This window comes from Toxotes jaculatrix, chromosome 20 (assembly GCF_017976425.1).
Source record: "Toxotes jaculatrix isolate fToxJac2 chromosome 20, fToxJac2.pri, whole genome shotgun sequence".
In the NCBI taxonomy this organism is placed as follows: domain Eukaryota; kingdom Metazoa; phylum Chordata; class Actinopteri; family Toxotidae; genus Toxotes; species Toxotes jaculatrix.
In genome coordinates this window covers 19,971,115-19,988,529 of record NC_054413.1, presented here as the reverse complement: position 1 = coordinate 19,988,529, position 17,415 = coordinate 19,971,115, and the positions used below count along the sequence as shown (strand labels likewise).

The 17,415-nt window shown below is 44.9% G+C and overlaps 1 protein-coding gene across 1 annotated transcript in view; it reads right to left on the bottom strand.

Annotated features, from left to right (window-relative positions):
• Window positions 1-17,415, bottom strand: part of adarb2 (adenosine deaminase RNA specific B2 (inactive)) — a 227,969-nt gene that overhangs the window by 14,110 nt on the left and 196,444 nt on the right. Inside the window, exons 8-10 of the mRNA XM_041065249.1 lie at window positions 12,878-12,992; window positions 3,669-3,837; window positions 1,005-1,156 (exon numbers count right to left, since the gene is read on the bottom strand). Coding sequence (XP_040921183.1) covers window positions 1,005-1,156; window positions 3,669-3,837; window positions 12,878-12,992 — 436 coding nt within the window. The remainder of the gene's footprint in view (window positions 1-1,004; window positions 1,157-3,668; window positions 3,838-12,877; window positions 12,993-17,415) is intronic.

The following is a 17,415-nucleotide window of genomic DNA, read 5'->3' as shown; positions in this document are numbered from 1 at the left end:
AAAAAAGGATAAAAGTTGACATGCGACACATTATTCTTCATTCATGGAGTCAAATGATTTGTTTTTGTCGGCAGCCTGATCGATAATGAAGCAAACATTTTTTTCTGGGCTGTTGCTGGACGGACAGAACAGTCTGTGGTTTTGGAGGAAGGACGTTCCATTCGCCTCGACGCATGTATGATGCAACATCGGAGAACAAACCAACACAACAACCCACGTGTTGTTTACAATGTTAGCAAGAGCGCACAGCGTGATCCATTTAAACCACTTTCCTGTGGTTTCATGTGGGTGTACGGGGCAGTGTGACCTCTACGACACTAACATTGTTAATTAGAGTATAAAGTATTTATCTCCACAGTTTGAGGAAGAAGGAAACCTTCAAACAGGAGACGTAGATGTTTTGTTTTTTAATAACGTCTCATTTGTTTTCTCTTCTCCTTCTCTTCCAGCTTTTCCTCTGTGACTGTTGACACCAGCTAAAAATTAAGCCCCACCGACTTCCAGCTCAGAAATATTTCAGGAAAAGGTACTAAGTAATTTCCTAATCTCTGAGAGCGCACTGCAGAACATTTAAAAGGTTTAATGACCAAAAACGTCAAGTTCAAAGGCTTCTCTGATCTGACAGCGTCGTCTTTTCTCCCTCCCTCTCTCTCTCCGTCCCTACTGGTTCCTGAAAGTCTCACCACGTACTGTACGTTATACTCACAGAGATGAATAGCAGCTTCAATCTGTGATGAAAGATGGGAGAATATATACATATATATATATATATATATATACACACACAAAGAAAGTCCAGATTACAGTTCTGAGCTCACAGAGAAAAATGCTGTGCAAACCGTCAAAATGAATCTGGAATTTATTTTCAGTGAATGAGCAGGAAAATGTCTGAGTCAGCACAGAGGCCAGAGGAGTGTGTGACATGAAGAGGACGCCGGCTTCGTGACAGCGTTCGTTTATTTTATTCATCACGTGTTCAGTGTAAAGAGGCAGGTCAGTCTTACGGTCAGTGGTGATCTCGTAGGGCGAGTTGAGTCTCCCGTCGCCACACGGCGAGGTGCTGACGTACATGTGGAAATGGACGTTGTCTCTCAACCTGTAGCCGCACTCCTTGTGCCGCACGAATATCGACTCCTCCCAGTCCTCCGGCCTTTTACTTCAGCAGAGAAAAAAACACAAGAAGAAGGAGGGAGACTGATGAGAAAGGCAGCACCGTTCATCACGGCACAGGAAATAGATTTCCACTCGTCTTTTCCAGTGATGAAGTGAGACAGAGGCGTAGAGATGGACACCGGCCCCCTGTCTGACCACAGCCCATTGTCCTGCCGTCAGACGGACTCCTGGACATTACTCAGACTGTCTCAGGGGAAACACAGGTCTATACATGCTTTACATTTGAGCCTCAGGCTAAAAGAAATATAATTAATATAAATAAAAAACAAACACACACAATGAGAAACGCTGTGTTTCCCAGACCAAACTGACGCCATCGAACAACTGAGACTAAATCTCTAAATAATATCAGTGACAAAGAAAGAGGAGTTTAAAAATAAAAGCTTGAATAAAATCTTGATATTTTCATTGAAACTGGACTAAATTGTTCACAACATTTTAGTCGTCTAATTGTCTGATGAATGAAAAAAGTGTTTTCATCGGCTGAAACTAAAAGGTTTCTCATTTTCTTTGACGGGGACTGAAATGTTCAGAGCGGGAAACTGACTGAAAACAAAACGGTTGATTAAATACGACCAAAACGAACACGGCCTGAGACTAAATCTGGAAACTGCTGACAAATTTCACATTAATTTAAGGAGCTCGGTTTTTACTGGGACAGTAAATGAATGTAAAAACTTTCAGCTGCTCGCTGATGACGTGTTTATCTCTGGGCTTCATGAGTCTCTGCTGTTACTTCATAAACACAGAGAGCAGAGGAAAAGGCTTCCCCGATCTGGGATCAGACAAACACTGAGCTACTACACAAACAGCTTTTTAAAACAGCTTAATCATCCTTTAACAACGAGCTGAAAACCTGCAACATGACCGACTAGGTGACACATTATCTGATTTAAAAACATACAGAACAGGGTCATTGTTTGTGCTGTGTGCGGAAAAAAGGCACACACACACACACAATTCAGTTCATACACATTATATTTAGCCTAAACTATGCATCACAATGCAAAGCACGACCGCACACTTTACATAACCTCTCCTGTGTCTCCGATGTCCTTTGGCTGCGTGTAAATATGGCAGTTCTGGCATTTTGTTTGGTCATTTCATTATGACTTATCTTCCCCATTAGCCATTTTACTCAGCAGCTAAGTCTCCGTACCTGCCATCCAGCATTGTGCTAAGACAAAAAGTCAGTGCTGTGTATGCAAATATGACATTCAACCATCGAGACTTCTACCCACTAATCTGATGAATCAGCTCAGCTATCGAGCTCCTCGGGGGGAGCTCAAAAACATAATATATGCTTGTGCACTGGAGGCAGTTGGGAGTCAAAGCTCATCAAGACTGTCTCTCCATGGTGGTAAAAATCTTTGAGAGTGTGTGTGTGTGTGTGTGTGTGTGTGCGCACCACAGCAGCTTGTACAGGTTTGCACAGATACACAAAGTAGATACACTTAAAAAAAAAAAAAAAAAGGTGCTGAAAACAAAGTGAAGCAGCTGAGTGTGTGATGCTCAGTCAGCTGGAGCTAACGCGGCTCGTGGATTATTGAAACGTCTCTGGTGGACACAGCGTGGCTGTTTCCATGGAGCTAATTAAAGAGGAGAGAGCACAACAAACAAGATATTTAATAATGTTATTAAACATACTGTAACACATCATGTCAGGTAATGAATGAAGCAACAGTTTAACTGAGACTCGTGTGTTTCCACTGGTGGAATGTAACTAAGTACATTTACTCAGGTACTGATGAGTATTTGTACTTTACTCCCACTTTTCTTGAACTTAATACTTAAACTCCAATACACAGGCAAATTTTATTTTTACACACAATTAAGTGATCATGTTATAACATGTTAAAACGAACTGTTGTAAATGATTATGATAGTGCACATCTGTCTGAGGTCGGACGTTAACATCCAGCCCTTTAAGCTGAGGTCATACCACGAGAGAGAGGGCGAGTTTTATTCTTCATGATTTCAACCTTCAGTATCTGATAATCCTCCTTCAAAAGTTGTATTATCCTGCTTTAAATACATTTTTCTGCTGCAAAGTTTTTTTTTCATGCCAGGCTCACTGTGCTTGAGTATTTTTCCACTGTTGTATGGCTGATTTTACTGAAGTGTTAAATCTGTCACAGTCACCACGATGCTGACAGAACTCCAGCTGAATATAACACAATCAAACAATCTGCAGAGGGAAAACCAAGTTAAAGAATCCACACTTCATCTTTCTGCTTAAAAGAAAAGCGAAAAGACTTTTTTCCAAGTCACTTCAATACATGTGATCAGCAAACAGGCCCAAGATGGAGGCCACTGTCAATAATAAATTATCAATAATAAAGCAGCCTTCCAAACCACCGATCGACTGCTTTTACTGAGGATTATCTGACTATCTGAGGGCATGAAGACTGTAAACACCACAGAGATGTCAGAGATGCAGAGTGAGCACAGCACTCAAGAAAGGACATAAATACAGCACAAGATAAATCTGTTACCTTAAGAAGAGTTCGAGTTGTGAGTAGAGGAAGCGTAGCAGGGCTCTGCGCGCCGTGACTTCGGCGTGGCCGTCGTTCACCACCTGTCCCTGGTCGCTCAGGTACTCCCCGTTGATACACTTGGTGCCCGTGGATAACGCCACCACCTGGGCGTGCCTCAGGTCCAGCCCTGACGAGCAAACACACACACACACACAGATGTTTGCTTCATTGTGCTCGTCACATGTTTCATTCACTGACTCGTTAATCCAGGAGTTTAATACTGTTTAATGAACGTCCTCTCTCAGTCTTCTGTGTGTAGGAGGCGTCTCATTAAGAAACACGTCCAGCAGCACACACAGGCTTCACACAGGAAACAGACTATGATTCCTTCCATGGATGAATTTAACAAGAAACCAACAGTACGGCAGCAGTAAATGTAGCTGCTGTCTCTCTGTCTGTAATCACTGTGCATAATCAATAAAGACTCGTCTCAGGATGTGAATAAATCACACGTCCGACTTCAGGCTTCATAAACCACAGAGAAGTCGGCTCTTTCCTCTGTCCAGGTTCTGTGTTGTGTTATATTCTGACTGATGTGAATTTGTCAAATCTGAAATACTTTAGAAAACAGAGCTACAGACGCCACACGTCTGAGGAAAGGAGGAAATCTGCATTTAGAATAACTGTGCCAAAATATTCCCTGACATTATTCAGTATGAACATTTTCATGCCATGGCAGGAGTGAAATAAAAGACAGGCGTTGATAAGATACAAGAAATTTGTCAGTAGAATCTGTGAAAGATGGAAAAACAGACGTCAGGCTGAGGTCAGTCAGAGAAAAAGTCCAAAAGAAAAGAAAAATATAACGAGAACGGGGGAAAGGTCACTCTGACTGGGTTATTTCCATAACCACAGTTCTCTGAGTAGCATGAGTGAGCCTCTCTTCAGAAGCTCCTATCACACCACACCAGCCAGGATTAGCTGGATCCAAGGAGTGAGGGGGGGAGAGCCCCCCCCCCCCCCCCACACACACACACACACACCTGACACCACGTCTTCACGTGGAGTGGCCTGAGTCTAAACCAGGAAAGGAAGAAGGAGACTTTTTCTCCACCTTTACTCTGAAACCCACACAGATCGTCTCTGTGCAGCAACGAGCCAATCACTGACGAGGATCTACGGTCAGCTGAGCCTCAGCAGACTCCTGAACATTCACCCTCTGAGGACCTGATATGTCCTATATCTGTCTATCGATCTATCTATATCTATATTTACACACACACACACACACACACACACCATGTGAGAAAAGTGTCTTTGGTGGAACCGATAACTCAGACCTCTGAACCGATAACTCATTTGTTTTTGTAAAATCTTAATTTGAAAAGTAACAAATATCTGCAGCTGACAAATAAAACGCAGAATAAAAAGGAAATACTCAGGTTCCTCAGTAAATAACCCCGATCACACCACATGTACTTTGTTACTTTCCCTCACTGCTGACGTGTGCGTCTAACACGAGCATCGTATTGTTAAGCCCACGTGCTTCACAGTGTAATGACTGGGACCGTCTGAGAGGAGACAAAAGCCGTGAGAGTCACAGATCAGAGAGTCACAGTGTCTCATGTTGCTTCTCTCTTTTCTCAGCGAGGACTCAGGCCAGTTCAGGAGCCCGGCTGACTGACAGACAGTCGGGGGTGGGGGTGTCTGGATCAGCACGTTAGCGACATGCCATTCCTTCCTCGGCTGCCACAAATCTCTCCCATCGCCTCTGAAAGTCAGGCTTCGCTGGCTCCTGGCAGACCCGCAGGCACCGCCGGCCCGGCACATGAGCTTTTATCAGCCTCGGCCCAGATGGCACTGTGGCGGCAAGAGTCCTGACAAGGGAAGGAGGGCAGGGGAGGAAGAGGGTGAGGGAGGGAGGAGTGTGGGTGTGTGGTGTGTGTGTGTAGAAGAAAGGGAAGTTTAAGGTAAAGTGGAAAAAGTTCAGAAACTAAAGAGGAAAACTTCAAATTATATTCATCTTACTGTTTAAAAAGCTTTTTGTCTTAAATCCTCAGGTTGATGGAAGGACGTCAGATAAACACGCCGTGCTGGATCACATGTGACAGCAGAGAGTAAACCCTACTGTCTCGTACAGGAAGTAGATCTGCTTGTCCTGTCAGAGGACAGTGGACAGATCTGCTTTATTCGTCCATGTTTCAAGTCACTGAACCATAAAATTAGTCAAACTCTCTCATCACATCCACAGATTATTTTTTTTGGGGTTACTCAAACCTGCACTCCTGCTTTTTTTTTTTTATGGCGTTCAACAGCTGATGTTGCCTCATGGTTGCTGTGGAAACAAGCAGCTGCTGAACTCCAAAAAAAAAAACAAGGGCAGGTTTGACCACCAAAAAAATAATCTGTGGATTATTTCTGAGCTTCTTCTCTGAAAACAGCTGCCAAGTACGACACGAACAGTCCGGCATTTAGCTAAAAGACGCGAACGTGCTCCGTGGAGCTGAGGGCAATCACACCTTTCACATACAAGTAGTCATGTGATCCGCAAACTCACCAGAAATTCAGTCGTTTTTCCTCCGACGCTTTAAAAACTCTCATCCTGTCTGAACATACAATAACACTCTCAGGTGCTCTGACTCCGTCTGCCATTAGTTTTCAGGACTTTCTAACAAATTACTTTTCCTAAATCAAAAGTTTGTTTGAGTTTCACAAAGCTGTTTTTCGCACAGACACCCAGAGATAAGATAATACTGGTTCCTGATCACTGCTCCTCCGGTGAGGAATAATACACATTCACTCATTCATGTTTCACGAGCTTCACATCTCTGTTGGAGTGTAAACGGGTCTTTAACAGAATGACGTACAGACTGCGTTCACAGCCGACGTGCAAACAGCTGTGTGGTGATTAATTAAATATGTCGACATGACAGATTATCATTTCTATAAACACTTATAATATAAGCTCGGATCAAACTGTTAAAGCATCTTTCTGTTGTAACTGTCACCGATGGACAAACAGCTGGAAGTCTACAACAAGAAACACAGAACCTACTGTAAAACATTTAATATTTATGACTGCATTGTACCATAAAAATCTCTATATCATGAGTTCAACGATTGGCATTCCCTGTGAGCAGTACACCCCAGTTCCCTCTCCGTGATAAGGCAAGTTCAAAAAGGTAACAGACTCTCCCAATTTCATTCTCCTGCTTTTCCCTGCCGTTCCACTTTGCGATTGTTTAGATCAATTTTGCAGTGGATAATTTCTGCTGCGCTGCTCGCTACCCTGCCATGAAATTGGCACTGAGGTTGCCTTCAGTTTGCAGGAGAGGAGAGGAGAGGAGGAGGAGGAGAGGTGAATGAAAGAGAGCAAAAGACAGACACAGGGAGAGAGAGAGAGAGAGAGAGAGAGAGAGAGAGAGATGGAGACCCAGAGGCAGTGTGCTGTTTTTAAACCAGGAATAATCAGCTGCATCACAGAAACACAAAAAGAGAGGGTCAAAAGGAACAAGGTAGAGCAGAGTCAAAGGCCTGAGGCGCTCTTCACACACAAATACATCTGTTGATCACTGGTGATTCAAAGATGTCACACCACGGGACAACAGCACTGTCAAACAGCATGAACATCACAGACTGAGACCTGCAACCACTCACTCCGGCAACTGCACCGTACTGCTCCATGCACAGCACTGTCGACGGAGACAAAGCACACGCCGCCTCACTATGGCAACTCAGCAGGTAAACACGCTCTGTGATGGCACATGGGCTTTTTCTGCCAGGTGCACATGGGTATCTATTTAACGCCGGCTCTGCCTGAACCCGGCTGCACCTAAGCGGAGGGAAAAGTGAGGTGGGGGTGTGGTAACAATCAAGTAAAGCAGTGCAATTTCCCTGTCAGGAATTAAAGGGAATTTGTGCAGACAGCGTAGCCCGCCAATCAGGTCAAAAGTGTGAGCAAATTGCACTCGTATTCAAGAGACTGACACTATTACCAGCCTTTTCCGAGGCGGCGTCGGCCAGTTTAACTTATTTAACTCTGCATTACATTCAGCTGTGGGGACTCTGGTTTCCTCTCAGGAGAAGCTTTTGTGGCAGGTCCGGTCCAAACTGCTCCAGCTGTCACTAAATAATGAGTAACAGACATACTGCTTCACAAAAAAAAAAACAACAGGTACGTGAGGTAATTTTATTAGTCACGTCTCACGTCAGCACCTGTGACTAAAACCTATTCCTTCTAACGTCCCCCTGCTTCCAGCTGTGAAACACAACACACCTGCTTTGTGCACCTTGAGTGCACCTTGTCCCATGTGCCACTTATTCACAAAAATAGCATCTCGTGGGACATTATGACCTTATGCTGGTCTTTGCTCTGAGAACTAAAGCTACAGGAAATCTGGATTTTTCACAGCAAAGAAAAACCCAAAAAAAACAGCATTTGAAAAACAGGAGCTCTGTGGAAACAACTAAAAAAGTAAGGTAAAATATTTTTTCTGAACCAGTTGAATCAGTTTTTCTTACGTCACAAAGAAAGTCAGCGTATTTATCAAACAGCTGCAGCATGTGTACAACCTCTGTGCTTCTGCTTAATGTCGCATCACTTCTACCCCACAACACTGGGCCTCTGTCTGCATGTTGGCAAAATGGCCTCAGCACCAGGCTGCATCACACTACATTACACAGAGCTGCAGCAGACTGTGAGCCAGACGTTCAGGCTGTTAAATCAGAGAGCAAACCTACATTTATATTTTGATTTAAGAGGCCAGGCCTCTGATTCAAGGGGACGGTCTCTTCCCGGGAAAACAAAATACGGCACAGCGAGTTCACAGGTGTCAACCAGAGACATAAAGGACGCAGGAACGAAACAGATGAATGAATAATGGTGAAAACTTAAGCAGCAGAGTCAGACACATCCTGGGTCACGCTCCAAAACCACTGGATCCTGCAGGTCTTTGGAAAGCTCGACCTGAAGCAGGAACTGATCTGACAGGTTGAATAAAACTCAGAAAGAATTCAGGCACTTTCATTAGAATTACAGTTATTCCTCTCTGTAGATTAATGTTTAACATCAAACAGCTGCAGAGATCTGCCATTTATTTATGGAGAAGTCTCTTCCTCCACTGATCTCTGTGGTAACAGGTTTAATGAGCAGGTTGATTATTTTAAGGGTCAATAAATAATTGATAATTAATTTTTAAGGAGGAGTTTTCATAACATACTCATCATGTAAAATGAGCTCCACCATGGACAGATACAACATTCATTAATAATAATCCAACAGAGTATCAGATAATATTAAAACTGATTTGGAATTAAACAGTAATTTAACTTCAGAACATTCTGGTGCTGCTACTTGTTTTGCTGGAGTCAGTTTCACTTTTTGAAAACTTCCTCCACCGCTGAAAGAAACTGGATCACATGAAGCAAAACTGTGCAAATAAAATAACCCGATAAACTCCAGCCGGTCGTGGTGGGATCGGTCAGTGGTGACCAGTGACCTGCTGCGACACCTGACGCAACGATATCGGTGATAAAGCCTCAACAAAAAGAGAAATTTCAAGTGAAAAGCGAGAACTAATTGCTATGACTACTTCACTGGCAATCATCATGGGGAACCACTGGGAGTGTCAAACTGAAAAATCCAAATGACATGACCATGAACTTTACATTGATCCATTATTACACAAGGCAGCTGCAATCGACAGACACTACAGAGCTATTATCTGAATCCCTTTATTCTCTATGGTTATACAACAGGGGAAAATGTTTCCTAATAAGCCACCCATTATCTCTGCACACCATAAAGGAGACATTAAAACATTTTCTTCTGAAGCAGAATGAGCTCTCAGGGTCAACTTTTAGTAAACTCATTTATATGCCATTTAGGTTGAGCTCCATAAATCCTGTCTTTCATGTGTTCTTTCATCACAAGATGTTGGATGATTACGGTGAATGTCATCCGGTGCGTGTCGTTTGAATCGCAGAAAACCTCGGAAAATGCTCAGCACTTGCAGAGAGCGAGGGGAAAAAATAAAACACCTTGGCAAGAGTAGAGAACGCACCCTGTTGAATCTTTATTAGCTTTAACAGGGAACTGCTCTGAACATATAAGGGTGTCTTTGTGAGATGCTACTGAAGCTCTCAAATCTCTCTCTCTCTCTGCTGCAACACACCCTGGGCGCATCTCTGCTAATTTTTATTTTTTGCCTCTCAGCGAGCTGTTTTGTTTCCAGATGTGATTATTGAACGTTAAAATTTGCAGCAGCCGGAAGAACAGATAAAGAGCAGAGAGAAATCCCTGTTTGAAAATGGATACGCAGACTAACAACAACCGCAGCTTATCCGCCATTTGTGATCAACTTGTTTGAAACCCTTTGCTCTCATCTCTGTCTTTGAGTCCCTGTGGCTTTTCTTCCCTCTCAGAGTCTCAATAAAAAAAGCCTCAGAAGAAGGTTCTCTCGTCCCATCCAACAAACAAGTCTGAAAAAAATGAGGGGGCGGGGTCGTTTTAGCATTTTTCCATGTGGATGTTCCTGATTTTTCATGTCTTTGAGCACATCACAGCACTGTTTACCATCTCTACATACACACACACACACACACACACACACACACACGCACACACACACACACATACACACACTATCTCACATCGATTCAAATGAGATTTTCCACAATATTTGACAACGCACGCCGGCGGTTTACTTTGGCGGTCGCCTCCCGACTCTCAGCCTGGTGGCGAGGCTAATCTCACTCAGGTTGGGGCTCAACTGTCTCAGTGGGACTATGGCAAGGGTGGGGGGTTCTCTGTCTGTCCCCCGGGTTCAAAGACGGACCCTGATTAATATTCTTCAGGCAAAAGCAGAAGCATGAGACACACAGAGAAAGACAAAAAGGAAGAGAGAGAAAGAGAGAGAGAGAGAGAGAGAGAGAGAGAGAGAGAGAGAGAGAGAGAGAGAGAGAGAGAGAGAGAGGGGCGGGCGGGGGGGGGGGGGGGGGGGGGGGGGGGGGGCAGGAATAGAACAGGACTCCCCAGTGTTCCTGTCAAGTTTGGTGTCTGACTGCACGGACGCTGGCCACCACACTGCTGCCGCCGCCGCCGCCTCGCTGCGAATACTTGGCAGCCCTACGTCTGGATCTTTGTAGATAACGTGTTCTATTAATAAACAAACAGAGGCAATTACTGGGAGGCAGAGGAGAGGAGAGGGATTGGATTAGGTCAGGATGAGCGCCGGTCTCACTGAAGTCTAAACTGATGAGCTGCAGCACTCCAAAGACAGCAGAGATACCAATCCCCCCTCAGTGACCCCTGCACCCCCACAGCCTGCAGCCACACAGGGAGATAACACTCTGTGTGTGTGTGTGTGTGTGTGTGTGTGTGAGCACTCCACCTGTGTAAACCTGTGTGCATTTATAGGTGTATAGTCATTTTTGTATCATATCCCACACACTCCTGTAACACTAATATTCATTTTACATCATATTTTCTGCTGAAGCTCTTTGTTTTAAGTCTGGCTCCATTTCTTGGTGGTAAGGTGATCAGCTCATCAATACACACACTGAAATACACCGAAGGTGTTTGAACTTTCCTGTGGAGCGTTCAGACTGATGCCTCTGACGGGCGACTCCGTCCCCTGGCACTAACGGTTAAACTGCCTCTGAATCCGACCTTCACCCAGGCCTCGCGTTCACGCTGTATCTGCTTCTGACTGGCTCCACAGACAGTTTCATCTGAATGCTACGGTCCACTGAGTCGTCCACCAGCTTATCTAGTTCTGCTACAAACAGCCAGGAATCAGCAGCCACTCTGGTATGAGAAACTTTTCCACGGATGATTTATGTGTTTGACCCTCGTATCTAAGAGGAAAGTGTGAGTGTAAGAGTGTAGGTAAGTCTGCAGGCTCACTCCTCAGGTGAGCGCCCTCTCAGGTGACCCCACCCCCCCACCATGTCTTCACCTTACCAAGCAACACAGTACACACTCCTGTCACACACTCCTATGTTGAGCTATGTGGCCACAGCTAACTAAAACAAACCACCTATCCAGTGTTTTTTTTTTCTGGTATTCCAGCAGCATGAATAGAGCTCTGCCTCCATGAAGCAGCTGTGTGCCTGCACATTTATATGTTACCAAACTGTCAGACGTACAAATTAAACATTAAAGCCTTTAATAGTGTTAAAAACTCACTTGAAGACTGTGAGAACAGGTTTAGCTGTAAGTAGAGCAGGTAGTGTCTGACTGATCCGTATCTTCCTCAGCTTTGTGCAGCCTGTAGCTTCATGTTCTGATGATGAGCATGGCTTTACTTCCACTCACTCTAAATATTCAATACAATTAGGAGTAAAATAACACAGGGACGCCCTGGTACTACAGATATCAACAGCAGCTAACTGCTAACATGTTAAGCCAGCTAACACCAACAGCTAAGCTAACAACAACACGGCCTGGTTCCGGTGATGTTCACATATTTTGCAGTTTTTAAAAATAAAATTTGAAAAATCAAAATAGCTTTGAACAAATTCCTTGTACCATCATCCCGGGGTCTTTGTGGGCGTGTGTGGGATCATGGGAACTTCACCGTCAGTGCAAATACTGCGCTGTGAGAGACGTGGAGTGTGTGTCAGGGTTTGGACATGCCGTGTGCGTCTGTGTGTGCCTTTCGTGTGCACTTGTGTATGTGTGGGAGGCCCTGATGTAATGTGCAACAAAACACCACACATGAAAGATAAATAAAGAATGAAAGACGAATGCGTAGTAATAAGTCATTGTTTCATGCTACAGGAGAACGACAGAGTGAGGCTTCCTCCTCCTCACCGCTCCTTCAGCGAGTCACTCAGTCGGGTTTCAGATTAAGTTTTAAGCTGATCTAGTTAAGATTCCCACTGTGGCATCTGGAATTCCTGTCAAAGCTGCCTGAGCACAGCATGTCCAGCTCGCAGTGGGGATGAGTGACACTCACTACCATGTCTCATTCTCCTCAGAGACTCTGAATAGTCAATAATTCATCAGGAAGGTACACTCTCCTGCACGAGCCCCGGGTACAGCGTGGACTGGAAACTCTCCTTCTCTTCCCGCCTTCAGTTTCTCTCCCTCCATCTAGAATTCCTTCCCATTTCTCATCCTCCTGCTCTTTCTCTTTTTACCTCCCTCCCTCCCTCGCTCTCTCTATATTGCACCACTTCAATAATTCAAAGTGATATATAAAAGTCAATGAAATTTGCCATACCTCGGGTCATTACGATGCCTGCCAGGGATTTGTGTTGAGCGTGCGCAGGACTGCAGCCGCCCACCAGCGACCGGTACTTCTCCCTCACCAAGTGGAATATTGAATCGGCAAAGTCCTGCAAAACACAATCGCTCCCTTAATTTCTACCAGACACAATCTGTGGAGGCTGACTTCACAGGTTTCATTTTGCTGTGAGATATTCCACCGCTCTAATCTGTTCAGGTGACACAGTGAGCGAAGGTCGACTTACCTGTTCAGCCCTGAGAACACACTGAAAACATTCCCACACACAGAGCAGCTCCCAGCACACGGCGTGCTGAGCGATACCAGCTGAGTGTCAGAATTATTATCTGCCATGTGCTGAATGAAAATATTACTAAACCAACAGCTCAGAGTGTTTGAGAAACGCTCTGTGTTCACTGTGTAGAGGAGGGAAAGCACAAAATGACCAGTATCCTACTGTGTGAGAGCCACAGGGGACACATACGGTGGCTTCAGAGGGACATTAACTATGATGTGTGGCTGTTGTTGTTTACCTGATTTACACTGAGAGTCACGGGTTTTCTTGAGATTAGAACAGACAGGAAATATCTGATTCTGATATCAGCAACACGAGGAGGATAAACCCTTTACTTACTGTAATCATTCATGCTGTAAGGAATGATTGACTCATCTGGCCCAGCATCATTTCCTTACACCACACTCAGTGCTTATCATTGTCTCTTTTCTCATCTCATCCTTTTTTACTTCATCTTTTCATTTGTTCAGTTCCAGTTTCATGTGACAGCACCCATCCAGAGAACCAGAGAGGACTGGTTCCCCTGGTTTCCCTCTGCCAGGCCACAGATGCTGCACTGTAAGAACAGAACCTGAACTGATGCATCTTCCACTGACACTGTCTGACCATGTGGTGCATCTGCCAAACCTGTAGAGACAATTTAAAATTTGTATATTTCTGGTTGTTTTTACGTCAGTATAACAGGAAGCCTCATATTTCTTATAATCAGACGATTGTTGACACTTGTCCCAGCTCAGTCTCTCTGGCCTCAGTGAAGTGGACAAACACGTTGGTCCCTGTTTTTACATCAGTTTTTCATTTTCTCCGCCATCTGCCATTCGAAGGAACGGCTTCCTGTTCCTGTTTTTTGTTGTAAACAATTTATTTTGTGACATGAAGCAACCGATTCCAATTTCCAACGACCTATTCGGCCAGGTCCTTCACGATGTAAGATGAAGAGCTGTAAGGATTTATTAAGGAGATAAAATGGTAAGTGCGAGTATGTGTCTGTTCCACTTCCATCTCTTCAGCCAAACCAACAGATATCCACTAGTTCCACACTGTTCAACAGCAGCTGCACAGCCATGTGGATCATATCCACACCTCTCCAAACCTTTAATGCTCTGGTGGTAATTAAGGGCTTAGGCTCAGAGCGGCCTCCACGCCAACTGTAGAGCATAAATGGATCACCAGGAGATGGCACCAGAGTGGCAGCAGAGTGGGCCTTTTGGACAGATTGAGCCCCCAGCAGATAAAAGGACATCAACAGATGCCACGGTGACAGACGCACAGAGCGAGAGAGAGCGGGAGATTAAGGCCGCAGAAAGACACAGGGAGGGAGAGAGCGACTGAGTTAGTGAGCATATTGCACATTATAGCCCTCGTCAGGGCTGTGAAATACTCTCACAGTTGGAGCTGGCGGTGGAGGTGCTCACAGCTCGTGGTGTGGTGGGTGGTGCGTCCGTGTGCACGACGCACATATTGTAGCTCTGACTCTGGTGTCAGCCTGAAGCTTTTTTGCGGAACAGAACAGAAAGAAAAGTCAACACAGTGAATAACTTTAAGCTGCTTCCACTGTGTTTGTCCAGCTTCAGAACAGCTACGCATCAGGTCACTTCTGAGATGAATGTTCTCTTTAATAACTGGGAAAAAAAAAGGACATGAAGAAGAGACAAGCTGTCTCTGAACTTTCATCTCATGTTGTTTATTTTATGCTTGAAAAGTCCAGCCCGTCTGTCTGCGTGTGTGGAGGGCTGAACTCAGAGCAGCTCATGTTGCAGTGATAGAAACAAAAAGCCCCCCCCCAGCACACACTATGACCTCTGACTAAATTTATAAAATATTACAGTAAAAGCTGTTTTAAATAATTAATGTGAAATATGTTCATGTTTGCTGCGTCACAGTCAATCACAGACTTATGGAAGTGATTCAGCAGCAGATTCAGTCTGTACAATGTTCACGGCTCATTTTCATAACAGAGTGTCCTTGAACTCAGACAGAGGCAGACGAAAACACGCGTCTCATTTTTAGCCCTAAAATGTTTCAGCTGAAATGAAAACTCTCTCGACCAGAATGAGGAAGCCCAGCCCAGAGGAAGTCCACATATTCCAAACATTAATCAACAGATTTATCAATAATGAACAACAGATTAATGTCTGACAGCCAAAGTGTTGGTCTCATCACTAAAGCTGTTGCCAAAAATCTGTGGATTATCTGTCTTTAAAAACCTCCTGACAGCCAGCACCTGAGGAAGGAGAGGAAACCAGCTTTGTTTTGAGCTCACTCGGAGTATTTGATCGGCCCAAACACAGCAGGATTTTCTGATCCTGCTCTGATGCATGAGTAACCAAAACGAGAGAGAGGAAAAAACCCTGCCTTGTTCCTTGTACCTGAAAGTGACATCCAATTAATTCGAACAGAATCCTGCTTGGTTTGGCAGCGTCAGCTGGTGTCGGTCACAGTCTGGACCCCGAGTCAAGTCCTCCATCCCTCCTAAAGGCCTTTTCATTGATGACATTACTGAGGTGAGAGGAGGTGGCAGCTCAGAAAGGCCTGAAGAGCAAAGGTGGAATAGACCCTGGCACACGGCCCAGCTTTCTGTCCCTCCCTCCTGCTTCCTCCTCCTCCTCTCCCTTTGTTCTCTCTCCTCCTTCACCTCTCTGTCAGCTCATGTTTCCTCTCCCACTCTCCAGACTCGTCTTGCCTTTCATTCTTTCTCCTTCTCCCTTTAACCACCCTGCCTCCCCCTCATCTTCCTCCTCCCCCCTCCTCCTCCTCTGTTGTCAGGTTTCTCTCCCGCTCTCTCATTCTGGTTTGTTATAGAAGGCAGTGATGTGCCAGGACTGAGAAGCCAGCAGTGAGTCAGAGCCTATAATTTCCTCATCCTGTCAGTCGGAGTGAGGAAACAACATAATCTGCATCACCTGACACAAAAGGAAAATAGGCTGCGATTTACAGTTGTGCTTCTCCTCTAACAAATAAACCCCGGTCTGTGTTTACATCGGCTAATATCTATACACAGTACCTACGTCTGTCTGTCTGTCTGTAGCTACAACTCTCACTGGTTTCCTGCTCGTTTCTGTTAACACACACACACACACACACACACACACACACACACACACACACACAGTTGCTCCTCAGTGGGGGAGTTGAGTGCCACCTTCAGTGTGGGCCTAATGTGGCAGAAAAACGGGGCCAAGGATCTCGCTCCTCAGACAGACAGAGCATCAGTGCGACCTGCCACGCGGCGAGAGGAGGGCCGGCGTGAGGCTGGCTGGCTGACTTCCTCTTGGATGAGCATCAAGGTTAACGCTCCTCTAGTACGGCTACGTTTGGGAATTTTAGTCTCAAAATCTATTTCAGGTAACTGACGTGAGCTCCGCTCGGAATACAGCTCAGGTAGAAAGTGCTCGGAGCGAAGCATGGAGCGTGGCCCGGCGAGCGGATTGATACTGACGAGCACGGGTGAGTCCAGGGACCCACACACACTCTGCGACAGACGGCCGGGGGCCACACCACCCGCCGCTAATATGAACTCACTTGTTGATCATACTGGGATAATTCTGAATGAACGCCAACCTGGTCTCAGATCTGTGAGGGCCTCAGTTTGTATTTTCAATTGTGAATCACACAAAGGTTATTTGGGACTGTGACCCACCAAGACATGGGAGAGCAGCCCTGAGAGGAGCTCACCTCCATGGGTTAGTCAGGATATCTGACTGATGCTGATCCTCATTAACACAGGCCTAAGAAACAAAGCTGTCACTCAACTACACGAGGCTAAACTTAGTGAAGAGGCTCCAAACTGAGGACGCACACTGTGAACCAACTCAAACTCCCATAAGCTTCAGAGAATAAACAACGTATTTCAACAGCAACTGCAAATGAATTCAGTGTTTCTTCCTGTGGAGTCAGAGCAGGAACAGTTTTAAATGAGTCGAGCTGACAGACAACATGGTGGACCAGAACACAAAGAGGTTAATCTTGTAAATGTCACCAAAATTATGAGTAACTTCAGCAACTCAAAGGCCAAAGACATCCGTAATCTCAGCTCTGTGCTGACAAGGAAAGACAGAATATCTCTTGAATACTTAAGCTAATAACACACATTCTAAATTTGTCAATTAAAACTAGAACTTTCCCTAACATCTGGAAAACAGCTGTCATCAGTCCAGTCAGTAAATCTCCAGTCTACCCAGTCTTTCAGGTTGTCTCCAGTACTGGATGCTGGATAAACTGTAGCAGAGTAACTGATAAC